This window comes from Haliotis asinina, chromosome 13, assembly GCF_037392515.1.
Source record: "Haliotis asinina isolate JCU_RB_2024 chromosome 13, JCU_Hal_asi_v2, whole genome shotgun sequence".
In the NCBI taxonomy this organism is placed as follows: domain Eukaryota; kingdom Metazoa; phylum Mollusca; class Gastropoda; order Lepetellida; family Haliotidae; genus Haliotis; species Haliotis asinina.
The window spans coordinates 37,780,521-37,803,997 of record NC_090292.1 but is presented as its reverse complement, the minus strand read 5'-3'; the positions used below and the strand labels follow the sequence as shown (position 1 = coordinate 37,803,997).

At 40.8% G+C, this 23,477-nt stretch overlaps 1 protein-coding gene across 1 annotated transcript in view; it reads right to left on the bottom strand.

Moving 5' to 3' along the window:
* LOC137259815 (uncharacterized) overlaps positions 1 to 22,983 on the bottom strand; it is a 55,988-nt gene extending 33,005 nt beyond the window's left edge. Inside the window, exon 1 of the mRNA XM_067797432.1 lies at positions 22,765 to 22,983. Within this exon, the coding sequence (XP_067653533.1) occupies positions 22,765 to 22,914 (150 nt within the window). The 5' untranslated portion in view covers positions 22,915 to 22,983. The remainder of the gene's footprint in view (positions 1 to 22,764) is intronic.
* Positions 22,984 to 23,477: the final 494 nt, after the last annotated feature.

The window sequence follows — 23,477 nt, the reverse complement described above, 5'->3', positions numbered from 1 at the left end:
ACACAGCGTGCTACAGAAGCATCTGACAGCGTCGTAAAACTGTTGAGTAGGTACTGGGATAAACCATTACCAGGATTTGAAGTTCCAATGAGGGAGCTGTACGGCCTAGATGAAGCTTTGAAACACGTACGCAGCGAACTCATGAACAACATGGGAAAACTGAACAAACTCGATGAGCACGTAACTCGTGAAAAAACCAAACCCAGCGAAACGGAAGACGAGGATATTAATCGTTGTATCCCGAAACGAATTAGGAATTTAGAAGACGAGGGGCGTGCATGATTGGAATCTGCATCCTTGAATCATGAACAACTTCGAACTCAGATCAGCCGCATTCAGGAAACAATCGATAGAATACTGAACGAGGATACAACTTTAGCCAACAAGCAACATATTTGGGATTTCACTTTCTTAGTAAAGTATGTTGCAGGTTGGCTGCCTGCACGGTGGGTGGGGGGACCTGCCAGTCGGGTTAATTTCTGTACCCTTGGCTCTGGTGGTGATGTCACTATACCCGTTTCAGCGGCTGTGGATAGTGGGGTGTGGGGGTCCCCCCCGTTGACGTCGGTATTAACACCCAATTTCAGATTGGTCGTGGAGATGATTATTTCATTGTTGTAGCCCGTTATTTTATTGATTCTCTGCTCCTGTAGCACTAGGCAGATCTACCGGTGATGCAATAGCATCCTCAATGTTAACCACGAACTATTTCTGCACGTCGTAAGCAGTTCCCTTACCTATGATACCGGAATGCGTCTGCGTCTGTGAGCCGAGAATAGCTCACACGCACGTTCGAATAGAGTCGTTCAAAACGGGTGATACCAGCGCAAGTGAATCCTTTCAATGTTTTTGAGATCATGTTAGTGCAGGCTGTGGCTGCCCAAGGATCGATCTGCTTTATGCGGCTGACATGGATCTGTTCATTCGTTGTGGGGCCTGTAAATGTATGACGGTGGGGGTTATAGGTACCATTTATAGAACCGAGCCTATACGTTCTTAACATGTAGAAGAACATGTATACTTTACCGAGACCGTGGTTCAAACCGGGAAGGCGAAAGTCTTTATTCGTTGGAATCATAAACTCTCCACAAATACGTTCGTAAACGCGTTTGTCGTATGGGTTATTAATCATACTCCACGCTTTATCTTGGGGAAGAGGAGCACTTATTTCCTTCAAGATCCGTCTTGTTTGATAATAAACATGAAACAAGATGACTGCCTGAGTTGAGTTGGTTTTGCCAAAACAGCATTGGGTTTTGAATGCCAGTTAAGTCATTCACAGTATACTAGTTTACGATTACCAAATTTCTGGATTCATATGGTATGAAAACACATACAACACTAATTATAGACGTAATTTCCGAGGCAAGAATACTTTTAGGTGGTCTTTAGAATATTTTGGTTTAAAAAGCATGAGAATAAACGATGCCGAATCATAATAAGGCAAGGTTACCCACCATCAATAACCACTGTATGGAGAGGGCACGATATGACTCAAAGGTACATTTGACCACTTACTAAATGGCATTTTGTAGTCACACTCCTACATGGACTAATCAGCTTTTTTAAAAAAATAAAACGCTTTGTAGTAGAACTATACATCATGTGACACCAGCTTAACTCAAACTGTATAGGTTTATGTTTTCATCACGTTACATTTTTCAGAAAAAAGCTAGAACGACATATCATTGAAAAATCAACTTTCGCCGTCATGACAGAAACTGAATTATATTCAGCGCTTTTCTTTACAAAGGGTTAACAAAGGCATTTTGAAAGGACGGGGACTTAGAGTTTTTCAAGAGCACTCAAACTGGGCTGCAGGGTAGCATGCTACACATAGTTCTATTCATAACACTGCTTTTTTTCACGTCTGATGAAAGGCATTCTACAGGATTGCGATAAAACACCTTTCATCCCCCTTTCCACGCCTGGACTGTTGACGATAATTACGTGACTTGGATGAATATATATAAGAAGTCGTTTAGTTTCCGAAATAATAACACAACACAGATCTTCTCCTACATGTGTCAATCGTGTATCATCAGGTTGAAGTGATTTCAGTTTAACAGACTGTTATGACGTCACTTTTGTCTTGACGTCACAATACAACTGTATACAAATGTTATGACGCGGCGTTGCCATGACGTCACATTGCGGCTTTAACATTGACACTAATAGAACAGAAGCATAAGAAAAACTAGTATAATTTCAATACATTGTGTTACTGATTTAACGATGGACACAATTCTTTTATGAATTCTTTTCTTTAGCTTTATGAAGCATGGCATCAGCAGTATTCATCTTGTAAAAAGGGAATATTTTAAATTTTATTTCCTTTCCTGCTGCGCATTTGTCGATGTGAGCATTAAGGGGATGCACCTGTTGTTTGGGTCCTTAATCTGCTGTTTATGGACGCGCATTCTGTCTCCCACATGTTTTGCGGAGCAGTCCATGTTAGAGCGTACATGAAACATTTGTTTCCTGTTTTTGAATGAAATATATGAGCTTTCAAGTTTATACTCACAAGTTCCACATTTCCCCGTTTACATTTTGAGAGTCTGCATTCTGTAGGTTTAATACATGCGTCGAATTTGGCACGTGTCAGTATATGTTTTAAGTTACGGCTTTGGAGTTTACTTTTTATCATAGTTACATTTGCCATAATTCGTTTCATTTTAATATCAGCATTTAAGACTGGAACATTTGGTCTTATGATATGAAAAAGTTCCGGATTCCTGGGGTTGTGTGTTGACACATAGGCCGGACTGACAAGGCTATTTATTTGTTTATCACGAACCCTCAACAGTGTCTTTCTGTCTATGTTCATTCCTTCCTGTGGTCCATCTTCCAGGAAAACTGGGTACCAACGACACTGTAGATATGATTTTAATTCTTCCTTATCGGTATTTGAGACACAATCACGCAGATTCGTCTTGCTAAATTATATGGAATGCTTCTCTTTATATGACTAGGATGGCAAGGTGAAAAATGTAGATATTGATTAGTATCTGTAGGTTTATAATATATATCTGTTACACACAGTTTTACCATGGTGTCTAAAAATGGAATTTCAGAGTAATTTGAGTCCATGGTAAAATGTAAATGTTTGTTCAAGTTATTTAGGATGTTATGAACCAAAGTTACCTTTTCATCTCCAAAGGGCCATAACATGAAGTAATCGTCACGGAAACGTCGCCAAATTGTTCTGAAGTATTCAACGACTTTAGGTCCTAACTGTTCTTTCACTTTGGTTTCCAGAGTTCGTTCCAAATATCCTAAAACTACCGTGGCATACGCGGGTGTCATTTTAGTTCCCATTGCTGTACCCTTTATTTGTCTATACTGTTCTCCATCAAAATTAAATGTATTATTATTCAATATGAATTTAACACTTTCTATGACGAATTCCTTTGAGAATCGTGTTGGGAGTAATGCTGGATGTTCGTGTAACCAGAATGATATAGCCTCAGTTCCTAAATTGTGTGGGATATTAGAATATAAATTTTTCATATCAAAAGTAACGAGTTTGTTTTATTCTTGCGTTTGTTGGGGTAGGTAGTTCAGGAAATCCATTGTATCTCTAGTATGACTGTGAACGTTTGTAATAAAAGGTTTAAGCAGTATGTCAATAAAATTACTCAACCGATGTGTAGCACAGCTAGGCCTAAATGTCAAATCATTAGGATGTTCTGTTTCACTGTAGTTCTCAGTAGCATTTTCACATTTACCTTTAATATCCCGACATTTGTGTACTTTGGGTAATCCATAGACGTTGCTTTCTTTGCAAATGAAATTTGTTAGGTAATCTAACACCTTTGTGTTGTGTTATTATTTTGGAAACTACTTCTTATATATCTACAACTGTGCGCTTGGTATTCTCATCACTTTCTTTATATATAAAGTAGTTTCCGAAATAATAACACAACACAGATCTTCTCCAACATGTTTCTATCGTGTATCTTCAGGGAGAAGTGATTTCAGTTAAACAGGCTGTTATGACACCTTTGTCTTGACGTCACAGTCAATACAGTTGTGTAGTTATATATGTGTGTGTATATATATATATATATGTGTGTGTGTGTGTGTGTGTGTGTGTGTGTGTGTGTGTGTGTGTGTGTGTATATATATACTTTTATAACTATATTTTCCTACCTACCTTCTACCCAACCTCCACCAAAACTGGTGTTTGCGGACCCTGGTTCGACACGTCAGTCAATGATATATTTTCAACACACCACAATTCCATTCTTATACATAGGTGTGAACAAATCTCTAATAGTGTGAATAAGCAGGTGGTGGTGTGGTGGCTTGCAGCCGGCTATCGAGCACTCCCATTATATTGATTTATATATATAGTCAACATGTATCTCCTATTATGCTGTTGGTTTCCATGATAAATGCCTTTGAGCTTGTTGTATCCCTTGTTGTATGTACTTTTTTTTCCTTGCTTATAGAATATGTTTTATGAACCTTTGATCTAATTAAATTTTTCATTTTGTTGTATTTTTGTACTTCATCTAGGATCAAACGAAACTCCCCTTCTGAGATGTTGTTATCATTGAGTCATTGAGTGCGGTGGAAACATGATCTTCTGTTGTGTTTAACTTTGATACAGCAAGCATTCTAATTTCATCGTGTTTCTTTGCTTTATAATTCAATTTTCGGGATACAAATTTAAACACCGACCCAAATGTTCCTGCCACTACGGCTGCTAATTCAAGTCCTAACACCACTGGCGTGTCTACGACTGTTGTCAACAGCCCAACTCCTACTGCTCCTAGTCCCACGCTAGCTGCCATTAGTGTGGTATCAGTGCAAACTATGTAGGTTAAAGCTCTATTGTATTTTTACGTAGTGAAGCCCGGGTATCACGCTCTTGTTCTACCTGGTGTTTGATTTCGCCTGCACTTCCTTTAATTTTTCCTTCATCATCTACGATCGGACACAGCCCCATTCTGTTTGTCTATTATATAGTCTATAAATTATTTTTAATTATATGTCATCTTGGAAGAAAGTGCTTTAAGCCTATAAGGTTTACATTATCATACAGGCAAATGGGTGAGAGATGAACATCTCCACCATCAAAATACGAACCCCATAGAGGCTTGTTGATGGTGGATAACCTTTATAATGTTTATTCTCATGTCTTTTATCCCAAGATGTGTTAATACCAATTAAAAGTTTTCTTGGATTGGTGGGACTGTTTGTGAGATATGGTTTAATACAAAATGGACTCAACTCACAAGCTGAAAAATAATAATTACGTTGGAATTCATTTAGAGGGTAAATGGTCAAACTGGTATCCGAGTTGACTGGGGCTAACATGTTGCCACCAGTGTAATCTGGTATTCGTAACACTTGTATATAAAAGTTCACACTGGGACGAAAGTATGTGAGAAGGATGCCCTTGTTAATAACTTTGGAAACTTTTAGAAACGATGTAAGGGTTGGTTAGTGTTATTTTAATCCATTCAAGCTCTGTAAAAATCTGGTCGTGGCATTCGTTTGTATACTCCGTCTTTAAAGTAAAAGATGTATGGCGTGTCTTCCTCACCAGGTAAAGTGAAATCCACTGTGTCTCCTAGATCACTGACTGTTACATTGGTGACCATTATCTATATAATACTGTCAGAAAATAGTTTCAGATTGTTTTTCTGATAATGTCTCGTGTATGAACTTCAAACCAATAAAACTGATGTGCTCAGTTAGAAAAATCTTGGTGTCTTCCACTGTAACTGTGACATCTCGCAAATTGGTGTGTGGAACACCTCCCGCCCGTACGTAAACTGAGCAAGCGCGGCCCTGGTGTTTTTAGCCTACAAGAGTTTGATTCCTTTCATGATCTCAATAATGCTCTGTGGTGGCTCACCTAGGGAAACTTGTATTGCCAAAGTGGAATTCTTCGAGAGACTTCCTAGGAGGGTGGTTACAACATCGAATTCAGTAACCAACTATAATACTGCGTTCTCTCCGGGTTTACACTTCTATGTGGGCTGCTCTACTGGAGACTGTTGTGATGATTACACTACGTCTCTGTGATGGGACGTAAGCCACGAGCAGGGTTCCGTTGTTTACGACTTTGTTTAGGTAGTGGTCTTTGTTTTCCATGAAAACGTATGGGGAGATTAGTGTTATGTTGAGAAGCCAGTTGATTGAGATCATCGTCCACTTGTTGTAATCAGTGCGTATTAGATGGTATGGTTTGTTTTGCTAAGTATCTGTAGGCCTATCAAAGTCTTCTAAATCAAACAATTTACCACCGAACGATTAATCATATTAACCATTCATCTGCGTCGTTGCTCATACTGAAGTATCTAGGTTAAAATTACCACCATATCCACCAGCGGCTGGGACTTCAACTCGTTTGTAAATGTTGTTCATTAAAAGCGTATATTTCACCATCTATTCCTGCATCATCAAACCCTCTAGTATCACCTAGATCTGATAAACAACATTAATACATCTTTTCATTCACACTCCTGGTCCTTGATTACTAGCTATTATTGTATATGTAGTGTTATGCTTAGGTAACCTATATTTACAGCATTATTTCTTGTGTCTAAAATTGATACCTTGAATTCGGAAATATTACCACTTGTCAATTTTTTATACTGACGCGATGAAAATGATTCGGTGCGACCCTCATTATATTTTTCTGTTTTAACCGGGACAGCCCTAAACAACGTGGAAGGACGTTCATTTTGTATATAATCAGTTGTGTTAAGTTGGTTGAGATGAACGCATAGCTTGTGGTATAGAATTAGATCTGGTAATTTAGAGCCACTGATGCTCTGGCCAGGGGTATTGCAAGTGAAGACAGCCCTAGCGTATGGCAAGCCGTTTTCACATTTATTCAGGAATTACAGGTATCTTCAATTGTTTTACAGATATCTGTATTATATTTAAAGATATCAATAATGATTTAAAGATATCTGTAAATAATTGAAGATATCTCTTATTAATTTCACATGTCCAAAATAGAATTACTGATATCTCAAAATGTTATAGAGATATCAAGATAATATTTCGTGATATCTCTAAATGTTTTAAAGATATCTGCAAAACAATTACGATCATAGTGTACACAATTGTATTAGAATTAATTCAAGATATCTTGAATTCAATTCAACATATCTGGAATTCAGTTCTAGATATCTTGAAATGATCGGTACATATCCACAAATGTATTACAGATATCTTCAATTCAATTAGAGATATCTCTAATTCAATTATTGATATCTTCAGTTCTTGCTATTACTGATATCTAACATTGTTTTACAGATATCTTGAATTGATTTGAAGATATCTTGAACTGAATTAGAGATATCTTGAAATGAATTAAAGATATCTTGAATATCGGTTTCAAGGTATCTTCAAATACTTCCGGCTACATATCCGTAAATACTTCCGGTTGGAAATGGTTGGTGACCATGTATGTACAGCTCTTACATGCCGAGAGCCGAGATGCGGTCAAGACATGATCCTGTATCGCGGCCGAAAACACCGCCTGTATGAATTCTACCCACATTCTCGTGGTCTATTACCCCTCGTAATTTTTTGAGTCAGTTCCTGTATCATCGCTAGCGAGCTAACACATGTGGCAATGCGCCGCATTTTCATAGTCTGTTTCTGATAGTGTTCTACAGTGGCGGTGCGCAATGTTCATTCGAGCTTTCATTTTCGCCCTTTTTCACTTTTAAAGAACGAATAAACTTCTGGGGTTTTCTGGGGTTTTCATACACTTTTAACCATTAACATATAAAAGACTGCTGGTTAGTTTTGTGCGGAACACCAAATTCATTCTTTGAAAAGCTTGTGGTTAGTTAATACCGAGTGATTAAAAGTGTCCAAAAAGTCGTCTGCTTCCCTCTTGCTCGTTATGACGAAACCACAAACAGGTTACATACATCCGTCGCCAGAACACTCCAGCGAACCGCTGTGACGTCATGTAAGGAAGGGTTTTCGGTTAGCTTGACACACGTATATAAAATGTGTAACAAGTCCGTACTTTTGCTGATTTCTCGACATCAACAAAAACATGCAATCTTTGTTTTGCCCTCAAGCCAGGGGTCGGGTGACGGTGTCACCATGCACAAACATCCGTCGGACCCGCCGTTCCTGCTTAATTGGTTGTTTGTGAAGCGAGCATTGAAGAAGCCCGTGGTATATTTTAAATCCGATGGCTGGACCCTCCCTTGCTTAAAGATAGAAAATGCCGTTTAAGATTTGTTTTGATCATGACAAAAAAAACCAACTTTACTTTAGATTTTGTTACTTTTTATTATTTTTTCAAAAATCGTGGCGTCAGGGGTTAAATTCAATTTGAGAAATTGTGTTTAGACAAACCAGTAAACAAGACAAATTATCCTCAGAAATGTACATGAATTCTACAGTGCCCCACATAGGTATAAATCACATAAATTCACGGAGTCCGCCCCTCCGATTGGTTGAATCGCAAGTTAAAATTTGTCAAAAAGGTCGATTTAAGGCATTTAAATGTCGAAATGAGTAGTTTTAATGACGGGTTTCATTTGTAACGATGCCAATAAATGATTTATACAATTGTAACACTCCCCACACACAACACACAACACACACACACACACACTATAGAGTATATGTTTAAGTTAATATATTTGCCTTTTTCTGACGCATATTTTCATAAGATCGTTGTATATGTATGTTGATTAGTATACATCTAACCCGATTCCTGTTAAAGGTATAAACATATTGATATTAGAGATAAAGCTAATGGATTCCTAGGTTCTTATTGTCTAAACAGCTTTGATTTAAATGTACAAATTTGAATATACAAATATTGTCTCGCAACCACAGCTCTTTAGACCATTGCCCTGTGATTTGGCACATGGGTCAGTGAAACTGTAATGTAAACACCCGGTGAGTCTGTCCAGAGAAATGCACTTCATGGCTGTAATAACAGTTACTATTGAATTGCTTATCGTGAATTTAAGTTTGCTTGGATTTTGAAATCTAACTTTGGGGAATATTTAATTGCTAGCACTGCGTGCCGCCTATGCTGAACACATACAGAAACGGACTATAGAAACTTGGCGCATGCACACAACATGTCAGCAAGCCACCTCGCTACCGTTGATACAAGAATTGAACAGTTTACCGCCCTATTATTATCTAAATTCATGGTCATAAAATATGATATCTGGGAGTACATCGATATCAACGTTTTAGTCAAAACCCTACGTGAAATATTTCTAGAACGTCACGAGAAAATATGAGGGGTAGTCGGCCACGAGAATCTGAAGAGGGTTTTGGTGACTTTTTACGTCGCATTGGCATTATTTCGGTCATATAGCGACGAATCTGTGTAGGATGTACAAAAGCGGTGTTCACGACCGCGATGCAGGATCATGTCTTGACAGTACAGGACCGCCTCTCGGCACTCGGCATGTGCGAGGTGTACATGCATGGTCACCAGCCTTTTTCCAAACCAGAAGTATTTAAGGATATGTAGCCGGAAGAATTTGAAGATATCTTGAAATTGAATCTATTCAAGATATCTTTAAATTATTTCAAGATATCTCTTATGCAATTTAAGATATCTTCAATTCGATTCGAGATATCTTTAAAACAATTTCAGATATCAGTAATTCCTTCATATATTTTCTCTGTTTGAGATATCTTTAATCAATTTCAAGATATCTCTAATTCAATGCAAGATATCATTAATTCTTTTTAAGATGTCATTAATATGATTCAACATATCCTTAATTCAATTCGCGATATCTTTAATTTCATTGGAGATATCAATAATTATCTCAATTCGAGATATCTTCAATTCAATTCAAGATATCTTCAATTCAATTCAAGATATCTTCAGTTCAGTTTAAGATATCGTTAAAACAATTCAAGATATCTTTAATACCTTAATAAAAGTGAAAATGGCTTGCCATACTAGCGTCTCCGGTTGACTAACACTACTGTTCCGTTTGAGTCACTTACTTTAAACTCGGCTCCTAAGAACACATGCTGTAGTAACCATCTTCTATTGCGTTTTGCGAACCACTAGCGTTCAACACATTATCATTTTTATTTCTGATGTTTATCCATTGTGGGTAGTAGGTGATATCACACAGGTCTATTTCGAGTTGGCCAGACGTGTTATCAATGGCACGCATAAGTTGAAAGGTCTCACCGTTCTTTATATCCGGAAGCGTAAGATGCAGTTCATAATATAAATGATATGTCATAATAATATGCATAAACCCGAAGTACATTACCCTAAAAAGGATCACATAAATCTGTGTAGAAATAAACGCACCAATACCTCAGGATAAGGCATGGAATGCAATAAACATTCCGTACGATAGACGGGCATATTAACGAGTTTCTAATGAATTTGGTGTTGATCCGAATATGGACTGGCGTTTGCCAGGACCAAAACTTGGATTAGGAATTCCTATCGCTCACAATCAATCTCTCGTGGAAGCCAGCTACGATGTGGTTAAATAATCGGGTTACAAGTCGCATCACTATTTTAAAGCAAACGAGTGGGATGACCGTTACTTGGCTTTTGACGACAACAAGGATTAACGCGTTTGGAGGTTTAAACAGGGGCCAGGTGATGATTGCAAAAAAAAAAAATATGCTGGATACATCAAAAGGATACACACGCGCCGGCGTTATCTGTTTAAACGATTCTATTAGAACGTACGTGTGGGCCATTCTTGGCGCTCACTCACAGACACACTCTGGCATCATGGGTAAGGGAACCGCTTACGACGCTCAGAAACAGTTTGTGGCTAATATTGAGGATGCAATAGCATCACCGGTAGATCTACCCAGTTCTATAGAACGATACCAGGACACGTTACAATACGCCAGCTCAACAGTAGACTATGTGTTCGAAATAATCATCGCCACAGCGGGCCACAATTAGGTGTTAATGCTGACATAAACGTCTCCCACATACCCCCACATACCACCATACTGGTGAAACTGGCATAGTGCAACCACCACCGGAGCCAAGGGTACAAACATTGCCTGACCGGCAGGTGCACCCCTTTGTGCAGGCAGTCAACCAGCAACATATCGATCGTAAAACAGCTCTGGCCATTTGATGTGTTGCAGTCGGTTTGTGCCTTATTTGGCTAAGTGGGGTTCCCCCACACTTCTAAGCTGTCCGCAGTACCTTCCTATCTGCAACGTACACCAGTTCAGCCACGGCGACGATGAATGCCCACAGATTTTGACCAAGCCACGCGACAGATTTACCAAACGTGCTGAGCAGCCACAATACAATACTTCCTGGGATACCAGGCAGGGCTTCTGCGGCCTTTCCAGCTAGTTTAGCTAGGGCTTCACTGAGCGATTTGAGATGGTTTTTTACCCAGCCTGTGACGTCACCACCCGGTGTGGGGTGACGGGTAGCCCCACTTGGTGAGCCCCCCGTCAGCGATACAGCCAACCCCAATGCCGTCAGAACGCTGGCAATGATTCTCTCAGAACAATATTCGTATCCTGTTGGCTAAAGTTGTTTCCTCGTTCAGTATTCTATCGTTTGTTTCCTGAATGTGTCTGATCTAAGTTCGAAGTTGTTCACGGTTCGAGGAAGCAGATTCTAATTGGGTATGCCTCTCGCCTCTCGTCTTCTAAATTGCATGGTCGTTCCGTGACATGGCGCTTATCACCCTCATCATCCGTTTCCTTAAGTTTGTTATTTTCAAAAGCTATGTGCTCGTCAAGTTCGTTCAGTTTTCCCATGTTGTTCACGAGTTATCCTCTTACGCGTTTCAAAGCTTCATCTAGGCCGTACATTTCCCTCATTGGAAATTTAAACCCTGGCAACGGTTTTTCCTAGTACGCTGTCAGACACTTCTGTAGCACACTGTGTAATGTCACCGTGGGGTTCCCCCACATCCACAGGATCCGCAACAAGTTCGGATCTGGTAGCTTGCAGATCTAGAACGTCCCTTGGGGGTAAGCCGTTCACAGGGACTTGAAGTTGGCTGGCGGGTATGGGGCAACCCCCATTATCTTAGGTTTTGCCACCGTAATCTGGCATGTTTAGTTTTTTATGGATAAATTCAGTACCAATGGCGACTGGTTAAAGTTGGCAAGGCGAGTGGTTTTCTAGAGCGTTTGTTAACGAGGTCAACCTGCGGGTTATCCTTAAGACGTAGAACACCATAATCATCTAAGGTAGACTTCGAATAGTCACCACCTTGAGGCTGAACGTAGTTTCTATCGTTTTTTTATCCGTTGTAATAATCGTTTATGGTTGTTTTCAAAAGTTGGTTGCTCAATAACGAACTAGTAAGTGAAGTAATCAACATCACGAGGAGCAGTAGCCCCAAGATCATCCATCTCAAAATCGTCCATAGTTTTGAAATGATATTTTATTAAATATTAATAATATATAACACGGTAGAAAGCACGGTCACACGGTAGAAAGCTAATTCCTTTTCGAAGATTTATAGAGTCACTAGGCGTCAAAGCTGTGCGCAAGTCGCTTACTATTATGAACAACCCCAGCAAGACAGACCAGAACCAAACACTGTTGGTTAGCTGGTTGGGTGAGAAGGACATCGTAGTTCCTGGTACGGCACAATTGGCGTTTAACATCACTTTGACTTCAGGTAACGACAAACGTGAGCTAGTGAATAATGTGGGTCGTGCTATAATCAAGAAGGTCATTATAAAAATTAGCGGCAACGAGGTGCTTAGCATAGATGACAGCGATATATATTACTGTTATGTAGACCTGTGGTAAAGTGAGGTAGAACACAAAACAGCGTATACCAGGGACTCGGCAGCAAAAGATCGAATAGTTTATGTATCGGGTACGCATTCACACCAGATAAAACAACCATACTGCCGAATAGTGTAAAAGCAATTGTCGAAGCGTATGGGAACAGGTTTTGTATCCGACTTGACTCTGAGTTGCTAAACTCACATGCGCCATCAAGCCGCATTGGGTGACGAACTGGAATACGAACTCACGTTCAATGATTACAGCAAAGTTGTGCGTACGCCAAACGGTGATGAGATAGGCAACATATTGTTGGAGTTTGACATGGGGACTAGTCCGGACTTTGCCAGGCAGATTCAAAATCAGTACTTTGGGAATATGACCTTTCTCTACGATAGGATACTGCGTCACAGTATGGTACCACATGACAAAAGCGACACCATTTGGAATATCAATATGAATGTGCCCGCGCGATCGATGAAAGGTAAATTGATCATACCCGTGGAGGAATATGATCCATTCGAAAGAGACAGCGAGAAATGTTTCAATCCAGAAATCACCAAAGTAGAAGTAACCATAGAGGGAGTGCCTAATCAATTATTTAGCCATGGAATGAAAACATACTAGCAGTGTAATGAAATAAAGGAACTGCCGGCGATCAGATGAAACGTGGCCAGTGACCTTGATCTATACTCCGTGAATATCGGTGGTTACTTAACTACAAAGTACGCGTTATGGTTGGATATGAGATCGACGGATGACAGCAGTCTACACGGTAGTGGACACCGCATCGAAATTGGAGTCAAAGGGATAACCATTCAATTAATGAAGAAGGCTCAATCACGTGGGAAACTGAAACTATATTTATATGTAATTATGGATGCGCATCTTAATATAGACAATGGGAGATTCGTACAAGCCATCTATTAGTGGGGGGACACCCACATCCCCGGAAAGCTGACCGCAAGTAACCACAGTAAGTCTACTGGCGGGTATGGGGGGTCTCCCCCATGATCCACACTGCATTATTATATGCGGGCAGACGGGTTGTGTTAAGACCATTTTCATGCTGAATTTGTTGGAGGGATATTATAAGGGAGTATTTGAAAAAATCGTTATCTTGTGTCCTAAGATAAACATGAACAAGACCGACACGCAAATCACAGTATCTGGGTGCTAACTCAGAAATTCAACTCGGTGTTGAGTTGAGAGAGCAGACGCGTTGGGTGGCATTATTTCACTGCAAGGACAGGGATTCGTTTGAGGAGTGTTTGAGAGAGAACGATGTCATGAGTAAATCAGAACGGGAACGGGTGAAGAAACAGCTTGCTGAAACTAAACATGCCAAGCCCGTATTGAAAACCGACCTAGCCAGTGGATTAGCACGTGGTGGGGTGACCCCACACCCCTGATAGCTGACTGCAAGTCCCTAGCGCTCGGCTTTTATTTTCATAAAATGTTAGTAATGGCCTAGTAAATGTTAGTAATGACCTGCTGTCGGCCTAGTAATTATCTGGTAATTTTTAGTAATGTTTTAGTAATTTTTAGTAATGTTTTAATATTGACCTAGTAAATGTTAATAATCTTTGTCTCTATGTATTTAGCGTATGTTGGATATCATTCTTTAAAAATAAAAACTAGAGTACTATATTATAAAATGGAGTGTGATGAATTACTAGAGCAGACGGTTCCTGAGGAAAACAAGCAGCGAGACAGACTGATAACGCTAGTCGTGGGTGGTAAGGGAAAGCAATATTTAGGCGACACCATCACTACTGACAAAATTCAGAACATGTTGGATGAGGAAATCAATAAATTATACGCTAGATACGAGGCACAACTCGGGGCTGAGATGACAAAAGTGATAGGTTCTACTATTACCCAGATTTACACCGGCATAGTGTCGCACCTTGTACCGATCCTACTGGAACGTCGTCTCTAGTTGTGGGAGGACTTAGAGAACGACCCGTTTATCGATAATGCCTTGAGTTATATAAGTTGTGCTTTATACCACAAATATGGCATGTATCTGGCCCTGATGACGGCAGCGATCATCACAGCAAAGCATTGTAAATATAATAAAATAAATAATAACAATAATATACTGAACATCATTGAAAACGCACCACCTGTAAATTTTGAAATAAGGCAATAGAATCTTTTGGAAATGGAAAATTAATGGTGGGAATTTTGATAATAACACACTAGATCGTAAATAACGCTCTACAGTAAAAAAACGGATCGTTCGAACACATCATCGAACACATCACATGAAAACAACAAAATTCATGCACATCACACACGAAGGGCACAAATTGCATGCAGAAAGCATGCTGTTCAGGGGTATAAATGACCTTCGGCACAAAACCGTTCTCATTTTCGCAGTACTTTCGTAAGTAAAGTTTTTTCGCCATGCCAAGATTGTCACCAGAGGAACGAGAACAGGCCTTGGGTATGTTGCAGGTCGGCGCTTCAAGCAGAAACATTGCACGACGATTTGGGTGTCATCATTCGACCATTCTGAGGCTTGCTAACAGATACCAGCAAACAGGAACCAGCAGGGACCGGCAACGCCCAGGTCAGGCACGTGTTACCACCCCTCGTCAAGATCGAGACATTGTACGGCGCCATATTCGGGATCGAACCTTGCCCGCTGCCAGAACCGCCAAGGCTGTCCAGGGTCGACGTGGTTTGATCAGCGCTTCCACCGTCCGACGCCGTCTCCGTGCGGCAGGGTTACGTTGTCGACGCCCTTACGTTGGACCCATCCTGACTGACAGGCATCGCCGTGAACGCCGACAATGGGCTGAACAGCATCGTGTGTGGTTGTTACGACGTTGGCATGGTGTGGTGTTCTCCGACGAGTCGCGTTTTCACTCGCGAAATGCTGACGGGCGTCTACGGGTATGGCGTCGACGGGGTGAACGTTATTATCAGGATTGTGTTGTGCAAACCGATCGGTGGGGTGGAGGCAGCATTATGGTGTGGGGAGGGATAAGTTATCACCACAGAACCGCTCTGATTGTTTGTCGTGGCAGAGTGAATGCCGTTTACTACCGTGACAACATTCTTCAGAACAACGTCGTTCCCTTCTTTCACCAGCATCAAGATCTGCACACATTTCAACATGACAATGCACGAGCCCACACCGCACGTGTTTCGATACAGTATCTGGCTAACAACAACATTCCTCTACTTCATTGGCCTGCATTGTCACCAGATTTGTCACCCATCGAACACTTGTGGGATTACATCGGCCAACGCCTCGCACGTCGTCCGCAGATCAACAACCTTGGGGAACTCGACAATGCCTTGCAGCAAGAGTGGAATGCAGTGCCTCAGGACTTTATTCAGAGACTTATCCGTTCAATGAGGAGACGTTGCACAGCTTGTGTTGCTGCTAACGGGGGTCATACACGCTACTGACTTTCCATTTTGACCCCATCTTTATTTCATTGTCAGCTGCATTAAATCTTCACTGTTTTGCTTGATTGTTTTTTGCTTCTTTTCTTTATCAAACATTGGTCTACACAAATATGTAAAATTTACATAGATTGCTCACTTCTGCTTTTAGAAATCCACAATTTTAGGGGTGGTGCGTTTTCAATGATGTTCAGTATATTATAAAAGATGGAAGGTCCTGCGGACAGCAAAGTAAGGACACCCAACACATAATCGGTGGACAACAGCTCAGTGGAGAGCCCGGTGGATACAGCCCAAGTGGGGACCCCCCACACCCCTGTAACACAAGTCACCAAGAAGAAGAACCCAAAAGGAATTGAGCCGGGACAGCCGACAACAAGAGACCACAACCAGGGCTGCAAGTCAACACAACCAGAGCTGTAAGTCCCCCATTTGGGGTGTGTGGGTCTCCCCCACTATCGACCCTCATTTTATGTTATAATCAAAATTATATCCCTATTATTATATATTATGTCTGAGGGAAAAACGTTCGTTAACAACGCACATCACGCATTGGTGGTTTCAGGGTTACTTCATCACATCTTGAGTGACAGCCCAAGTAAGTAAGCCAATTGTTGGCTTCAGTTCATGAAGTTTATTCCTTCCTACATGGGTGACCCTGGAATATTAATTAAAATCGTGTTGATGGGTTTGGTTCCGATGGAGCCAGTGTCATGACAGTCCGCTGGACAGGGGTTGGTGTTAGTCTACAGACATCTGCCTGCATGTATCTGATTCATGTGCATTGCATAGCACATAGGGTGGCACTTGCATCGGCAGATGTGTCCAAAACAACTAACGTTGTCGCAGACAATAGAAAAACTTGAATGAGTTATATCAACTTTATGAATATTCAGTGGTTTGGTACAATAGACTGCACGAACTTTCTGAAGTTTTGGAAGAGAGTGAGTTTTCCAGTGTCAAGCAACCCTGTTGCGTTCAATGGTTGTCGGTAGGGTGTGCGGTTGAATCAACAAAAAAGAAATTGTCCGGCACTTGTGATGGAGATAGAGGCGCAGGCTAGTGAACGAAACAACCCTGTCGCGAAAAACATTAACAAAGGAATCAAAACGTATGGATTTGTTGCAATGACGTATGCATCGTCAGATATCCAGTATTACATGGACAAATTAGTTACACTCTTTCAGAAAGACTCTCTAAATCTTGGCATGGTCATGCCTATAGTGAATTCCACTATTGATGCACTTCAAAGGTTAAACAAAACCCTGGCCCGAGGGAACAGGTTTTCTTCACAACGCAGCTGGTACTGACACTGGTAGGGTATTTAGGGGTGTGACTTTACAGTACGCTGATGACAGGTCAATCACTGTTTCCAAGAAATCTCGAAGCGAGGTAGCAGAATTATGCACGTCACTGAGAAATAGATTTCCAGAGGATAGTTTGACAACATATTCAATTCCTCAAAATACCCTAGTAAAGAGGACCTATCTGAACATGGAGGGGATTCCATGACCGTCCTGTTAGACCACTTCTGCCCAGAGATTGGCCAGGTGGCAGGTGACATAACAGTTATTCAACCAATAAATAGACCGCAAGCGAATGCAGGGGGATTTCCCACACTTTAAGAGTACCATGGTCCGCTTTGGCTCTATGACTTTGGAGCAAACATGCAAAACAATTGCTCGTGAATATGGTGATGTTTACCCTGACTTCAAAACCCTTGCTTCAGCTGCACTGGTGATTCCAGTATCAAGCGTACGAGCCGAGCGTGGTTTCAGTCTTCAAAAGAGGATTCACACAGCCATCTGGAATCAGCTGTCAGAACACAGATTGAACAATCTGATGCTCCTCAACACCCACAGAAAACAGGAGCATGTGAAACGTGCCACAGAAATATTTGGAAGTAAAAGACGAAAATATTAGGAGAGTGTTATCTTTATTTATTTATTACATGATTAGTTGACCGGGAAAAAAATGGGAATGTTAGATAAAGTTAAAGACAGTCGGTCATGATGACTGGCTGTTGAAAATGTCAGTGGAAACACTGGTGCTGCACTTGCAAGTCAAGGTGTCCAAATCAAATATTGGTGAGTTCAAATATGGCAGCGAGGCAGTCCATGCAGTTTTTGTGTCTGTCCTTGGATTCTGGTCAGATTTGGAGTTTGCACGATGAGGGTTGAAACTGGTTTGCAGGGTAGCCATAGAAGAATTGATTTTTTTTGTCATCTACGTACTCGTGAAAGCACAGCAAACAGAGTTCCAGAAATTGTCGAGGGATCTGGTAGCGATAGTAGAAGGTGTAGTCTGATCGCTCTGGGACCCACTGGGACACTTCTCCAGCAGGGTCTGGATTTCGGCCATTTTGAAGCTGCCCCGATTTCGCATACATCGTGCTTGCAATGTGTAGTATTTCTTCTTCGCTTCCCAAAAGCACAAACAACCCAATCAGATCTCGGCGTAGGCTTTGTGCAATAGCTTGGTTCCCAGCATTGTTCTATATCCATGGGTACCTGTACGTCTCTAATTGGGGTGCACCTCCTCCAGTGGTTTTCCTTGATCCATCAACAGCTGTTTTTCTTCTGGATTCCATTTTGTTTTTCGTATACCTGCCTTGGTGTTGTGTCCAAAACTATCCGTGGTAAAAGAGTGTCTCTAGATGTACTCAAATGCACTTTGCATTTTGGGAAATCCCTATGTACTTAACATTTTGCTTTTTGCTTTGCGGTCTTGCACCATCATTATACATACTACTCGGCACCATCATGCACAAAACCTGCTTCTGTTCAAAGGTGAGAATGTGCATGAAAATTGATAACATCCTGAAAATGAGTGACAATTTTAAGAATATGTAAGAGTGATGGCAAGAGTATCCGCCATATTGCTCTTTAATGTAACAAGCTTTGCTATTTTGGTAGTCCTTAACTGAACTCATTGTCAGATTTGTTCACAGCGTGTCATGGCTTAATTGCCAGTCTCATTTCAGCTTTCTGGCCTAGCAACAAAATATCCAGTGTTGACTAAAACCGTTCAATGAGAACAATTTTGTAGTAACAATAATTGTCCCTGTTATTAAACCTTAAACTATTAGTTGCTATCTAAACCAGTTGTCATCTAAATGGTAATGGTTTTACACATGTGCAAAAGTGTGGAAATTCATGCATATTCTCAAATTCGAGCAGAAGTTTGGAGAATAATGATGTCAATATTTAAATGATCGTGAGGCCTATCGCATTCCCTGATCCACCTTACCATATGTCTATGTATCCCATACTTTCCAAATGTCTATATATCCCAACCCTCTTCAAAGAAAAAAATGCCAGGCTTATTGCTTTCCTTGCTCCGCGTCAGTTTTCTTGGTCTTGACCATAATGGTTTTGTTAAAGATAATCATCAAATCGCAGCAATGTATGGTAGGTATAGCAAGTGTGAAGGGCATGATTCGAAGCACATGTCTTCGGAGGCATCGTTTGACCCCAGAAATAAGTTGGACAAATCCACAATGCACGCCTGGCCTGCGGTTTGGGTGAAATTGATGCAGACATGATCGGTCTATTGACATCGGATATCGAAAGGTCGTGTCAGATCCGTTACAGCTCAGATCAGTCCAGTTCAGCTCACACACTGAACCTAAAGTCAACGTGTTCTTTTATCCGATCGTTTAAAAACATAATTGCGTGGCTATTTATGCTGGCGCAGGAGGAGAGCTGGATAAAGGCTAAGCTAGTTACCCAGCGAGGTTGAGGTGTTGGGGTGAAACCTTAGAGTCAACTTTGTGTGCAGACTTTTGCCTGACACAATTGTATTGTTGCGCCGTCAGCAGTCGTGACATCATTCAAATCATATTGTGACGTAAAGTCAGAATGACGTCTAAAATGAACTGTCCCAGATGCTGCTATTTGAACCAGCTGAAAACGGCAAGGTGATCAGATTTTACTGCTGTAAAATGGATGTCAGTGAGTGCAAACAGTGTGTTTGCAGTGTCGATTACACCCGGAAATTGGCCAACACCTAATGTTTATCTCCTAAATATCTCCCTAGAGTCCATAAGACAACGTGGCCATGCTCTGGTGCTAATCTGGTACACAGTGTGTAGCCGTGTGTTTATGGTGCGGCTCAGGAAATAAGAAAAATTCTATTTCCAAATGGAAACCCCTGAAATAGTACCTCCTACAAATACCCTGGTGTTCATTTATCAGGGTCATGGGACAGGACAGGATGCACCCCGCCAAACACACACCACACACGCACTCCTCCCAAAACATTTACCTACCAGTTTGCTTACTTGGGGCTTTTATGTATCACATGATATTGAAATTATATATAGGTGAACAGATCAACTCTAAATTTACTTGTGCGGGGTGAGCTTGGATTTTATTCCATAAAAGCAAACCATTACATAAAAATCAAGCATTGGGTAAGATTCCTCTGTCAGGATAGCAATATTATTTTGAAACATGCTCATTGCATGAAAAGGGCCTTGCAAATAGAGATATTTAGAAGTGGAATGTGAACCTTTTTTCTTATGCCATCGGCTTAGTATGGATCAGCCAGGACACTATAAATACCCAGTTATTTCTTCAGATATTTAAACAAAGATGTATGTAAATAAACAGATATATAATTCATAAACAGATGTGGTGTGATAACCTAAACCTCACCTGGGGTGGTGAGACATATTGTTAACCTTTTGCAGTTTTTGTGCGCTTTCCGAAAAGAGATTCGCAGTTCCCAAATTGGATACTAGCTGTATAGAAATATCTAATAATTATTGGTATGAATTGTAGTTATATAAACATGACACGAACAAGTTTTCTATGTCCGCCAGGATCACATGACTAAATCGTCAGAAGTCCTAATGGCGATGTCATTGACTCTATGCGTTGTTTATTTTCGTTTAATGAAGGGTTTAATTAAAGATAGCATTAGCGGACAAGACACTTTCACTATGTCTTGACCTTTCTGACCTCTGACGTCATACATACATTTGCATATTAATGAGTTATCATGCATATGAATTTCCCTTTCCCATTCACTCTCCAAATGGAGACCATGTGGACCAGTCCTGTAGAACTGACAATACCTTTCTTGCTAATCGTTTATAACCACCTTATTATATTGTATCTTCGTCAAATAGTCACATGTAAACAAAGACCCCTGACATATCTCACTGCTGAATGAACCCCGATCTTAACCTTGGGACATGATTGGTCGTCGCGTGCCACAAAGGGAGCCTCCCGTATGGAACATGACCCAATCGGAAGTTGCTTTGCGTGAGGAATGGCGTAAATTGCCCATTCAGAGGAACAGGAGGCTATGAGGAGGAGAGTGTTGGCTGCCATCTAGTCACGTTGAGGTCACACTCGACATTAACCTTGAAGGGCACGGAAAATGACATTTTGAATGTTCAGATTCACCAATAAATTCACCATTAAACATTCCACTGGCATACATTTACTTGTACATAGTTTTGTATGAAAATCAGTAATTTTTAGAATGACCAATTGTCATCATAAAGTCAACAGGGACTGTCTCGGGGTGTATTATTCAGATTATGTGTGTAGCGTAAGTGTTCTACAGCTAGTATCTATCAACCTGATGTAGTGCTATTTGTTTGACTGCCCTTGGTGGTTTCTGTTATACCGTGGGGCGGTGATATAACCTACTGACTATAGCGTTTGCACGTTATGCCAAAGACCCTAGTTCGATCCCCACATGGCCACTATTTGTTAAGCTACTTTCTGGTGTCATTTTAAACTACTTCTTGACGCGTATTAGATTAGCTTGCGCCGTAAACGCGTTCGTGACAAGTAGACGGGGCAGGGAATGTAGACGAATACACTTGGTTTACATGAGGTAGGTCGGGGATTAAACGTGTGCAATACACGCTGACCATGGCGTGAACTCAGTGCCGCTTCTGTTTAGCAGGTGGCCAGTAGTATGATACAACATTCGAAACACGATTCGCACGAGGAAACTGAACTTTTCAAAACTAACACGACAACCTGATTCCCCCTTGTTTCAAATAGACTGTTCTCGAGGGCGTTCCCATATATGAAAAAAGGGGTCAAATTGTCAGGTCGTGGCTCATCTAATACTAGTCAACAGTAAACGCAATCACTCAATGTTGTACATTATAACTGTAGCTTGATCCATTCATTGATCCTGTGGCTGATCTGATACGGCTATACCGGATAGCTAATCATTACATTCAAAGTTAGACGGAAGGGCCGTGTGATCAACGACTTTACCCTCAATGATAAAATATGCGTGGTTCTTATTTCCAGGGGAACACATTTGTGCTTACAGCGAAATCTGTTCAATCCCGACAATTGCGACATTTACGTTAATACGTGGTAAAACCAGGTTTTGAGATTTGCGGTAAGCCATACGCCAGATGAGAAAATATTCGAAAACTTTTCTGTGTTCCAGTAGATCAAGCTGTGTATGTACCCACTAAAGACTTGCTGAAATGATCCTACCTTTTTCATCAATATCTGATAAGTGGTCAATATTCGATCATATGTGTCACAATGCTGAAGTTATTTTTTACACATGAACAGATGTGTCTTCAGCAGAACTGAATTCCTGATAAGATCAGAGTTGCGACTGCTCACCTCCGTGTTGTGGTCTTTTTGTGTGTTGATTGACCCTGTCAGGATCCTCCCCACGCCGGAAAACTGAGGTGGAGTGCAGCATGGTGTATCTCCTTGTGCTGTCGTCACGAACGTGACTACAGCTAACGCATAGATGTGGGCATGAAACATGATTAACGATACAGATTTTCACAGCTCCATGAAGTCACTCTTATCTATCTATCTTATCAGTAACCGTCTGTTATCCCAACAATTTTCACAAAACATTTTATCAGCAGACAGGTTTATGCCTCAGAACATGCACTTGTGTAGAACCCAGTAGTATTCCATTCCCTGGTGGTGGGGCAGTGCTGTAACCCTGGTAGCCTTGTGGTTCAAGGGCTTCCTATGCCTGGTGCCCCTGCTATCATATTGGTGCAAAATGAAATAAAAAACAACGTACAAACATAATCGCCCATTCACTGGCCGACGCCGGTCTTTCCAACAACTTGTAGATAGTAATAAACGCCTCCATTAGTTCAGGCAAATTCTGCAAAACACTTTAAAAATGCAAGTATGAAGTATTCATCAAAGCGTTTTGAATTGTTACAAATACATACAGCAGGCGGTAAAGGATACACATAAAGACTTCGACCCACCGGAAATCGGTGTGGTTTAACAGTCTGGTTTCTTGTTCAGGGTACAGTGTACACCTGGATCAAAACTGTCATATTTTACTTCTAGCTTTTACTAAA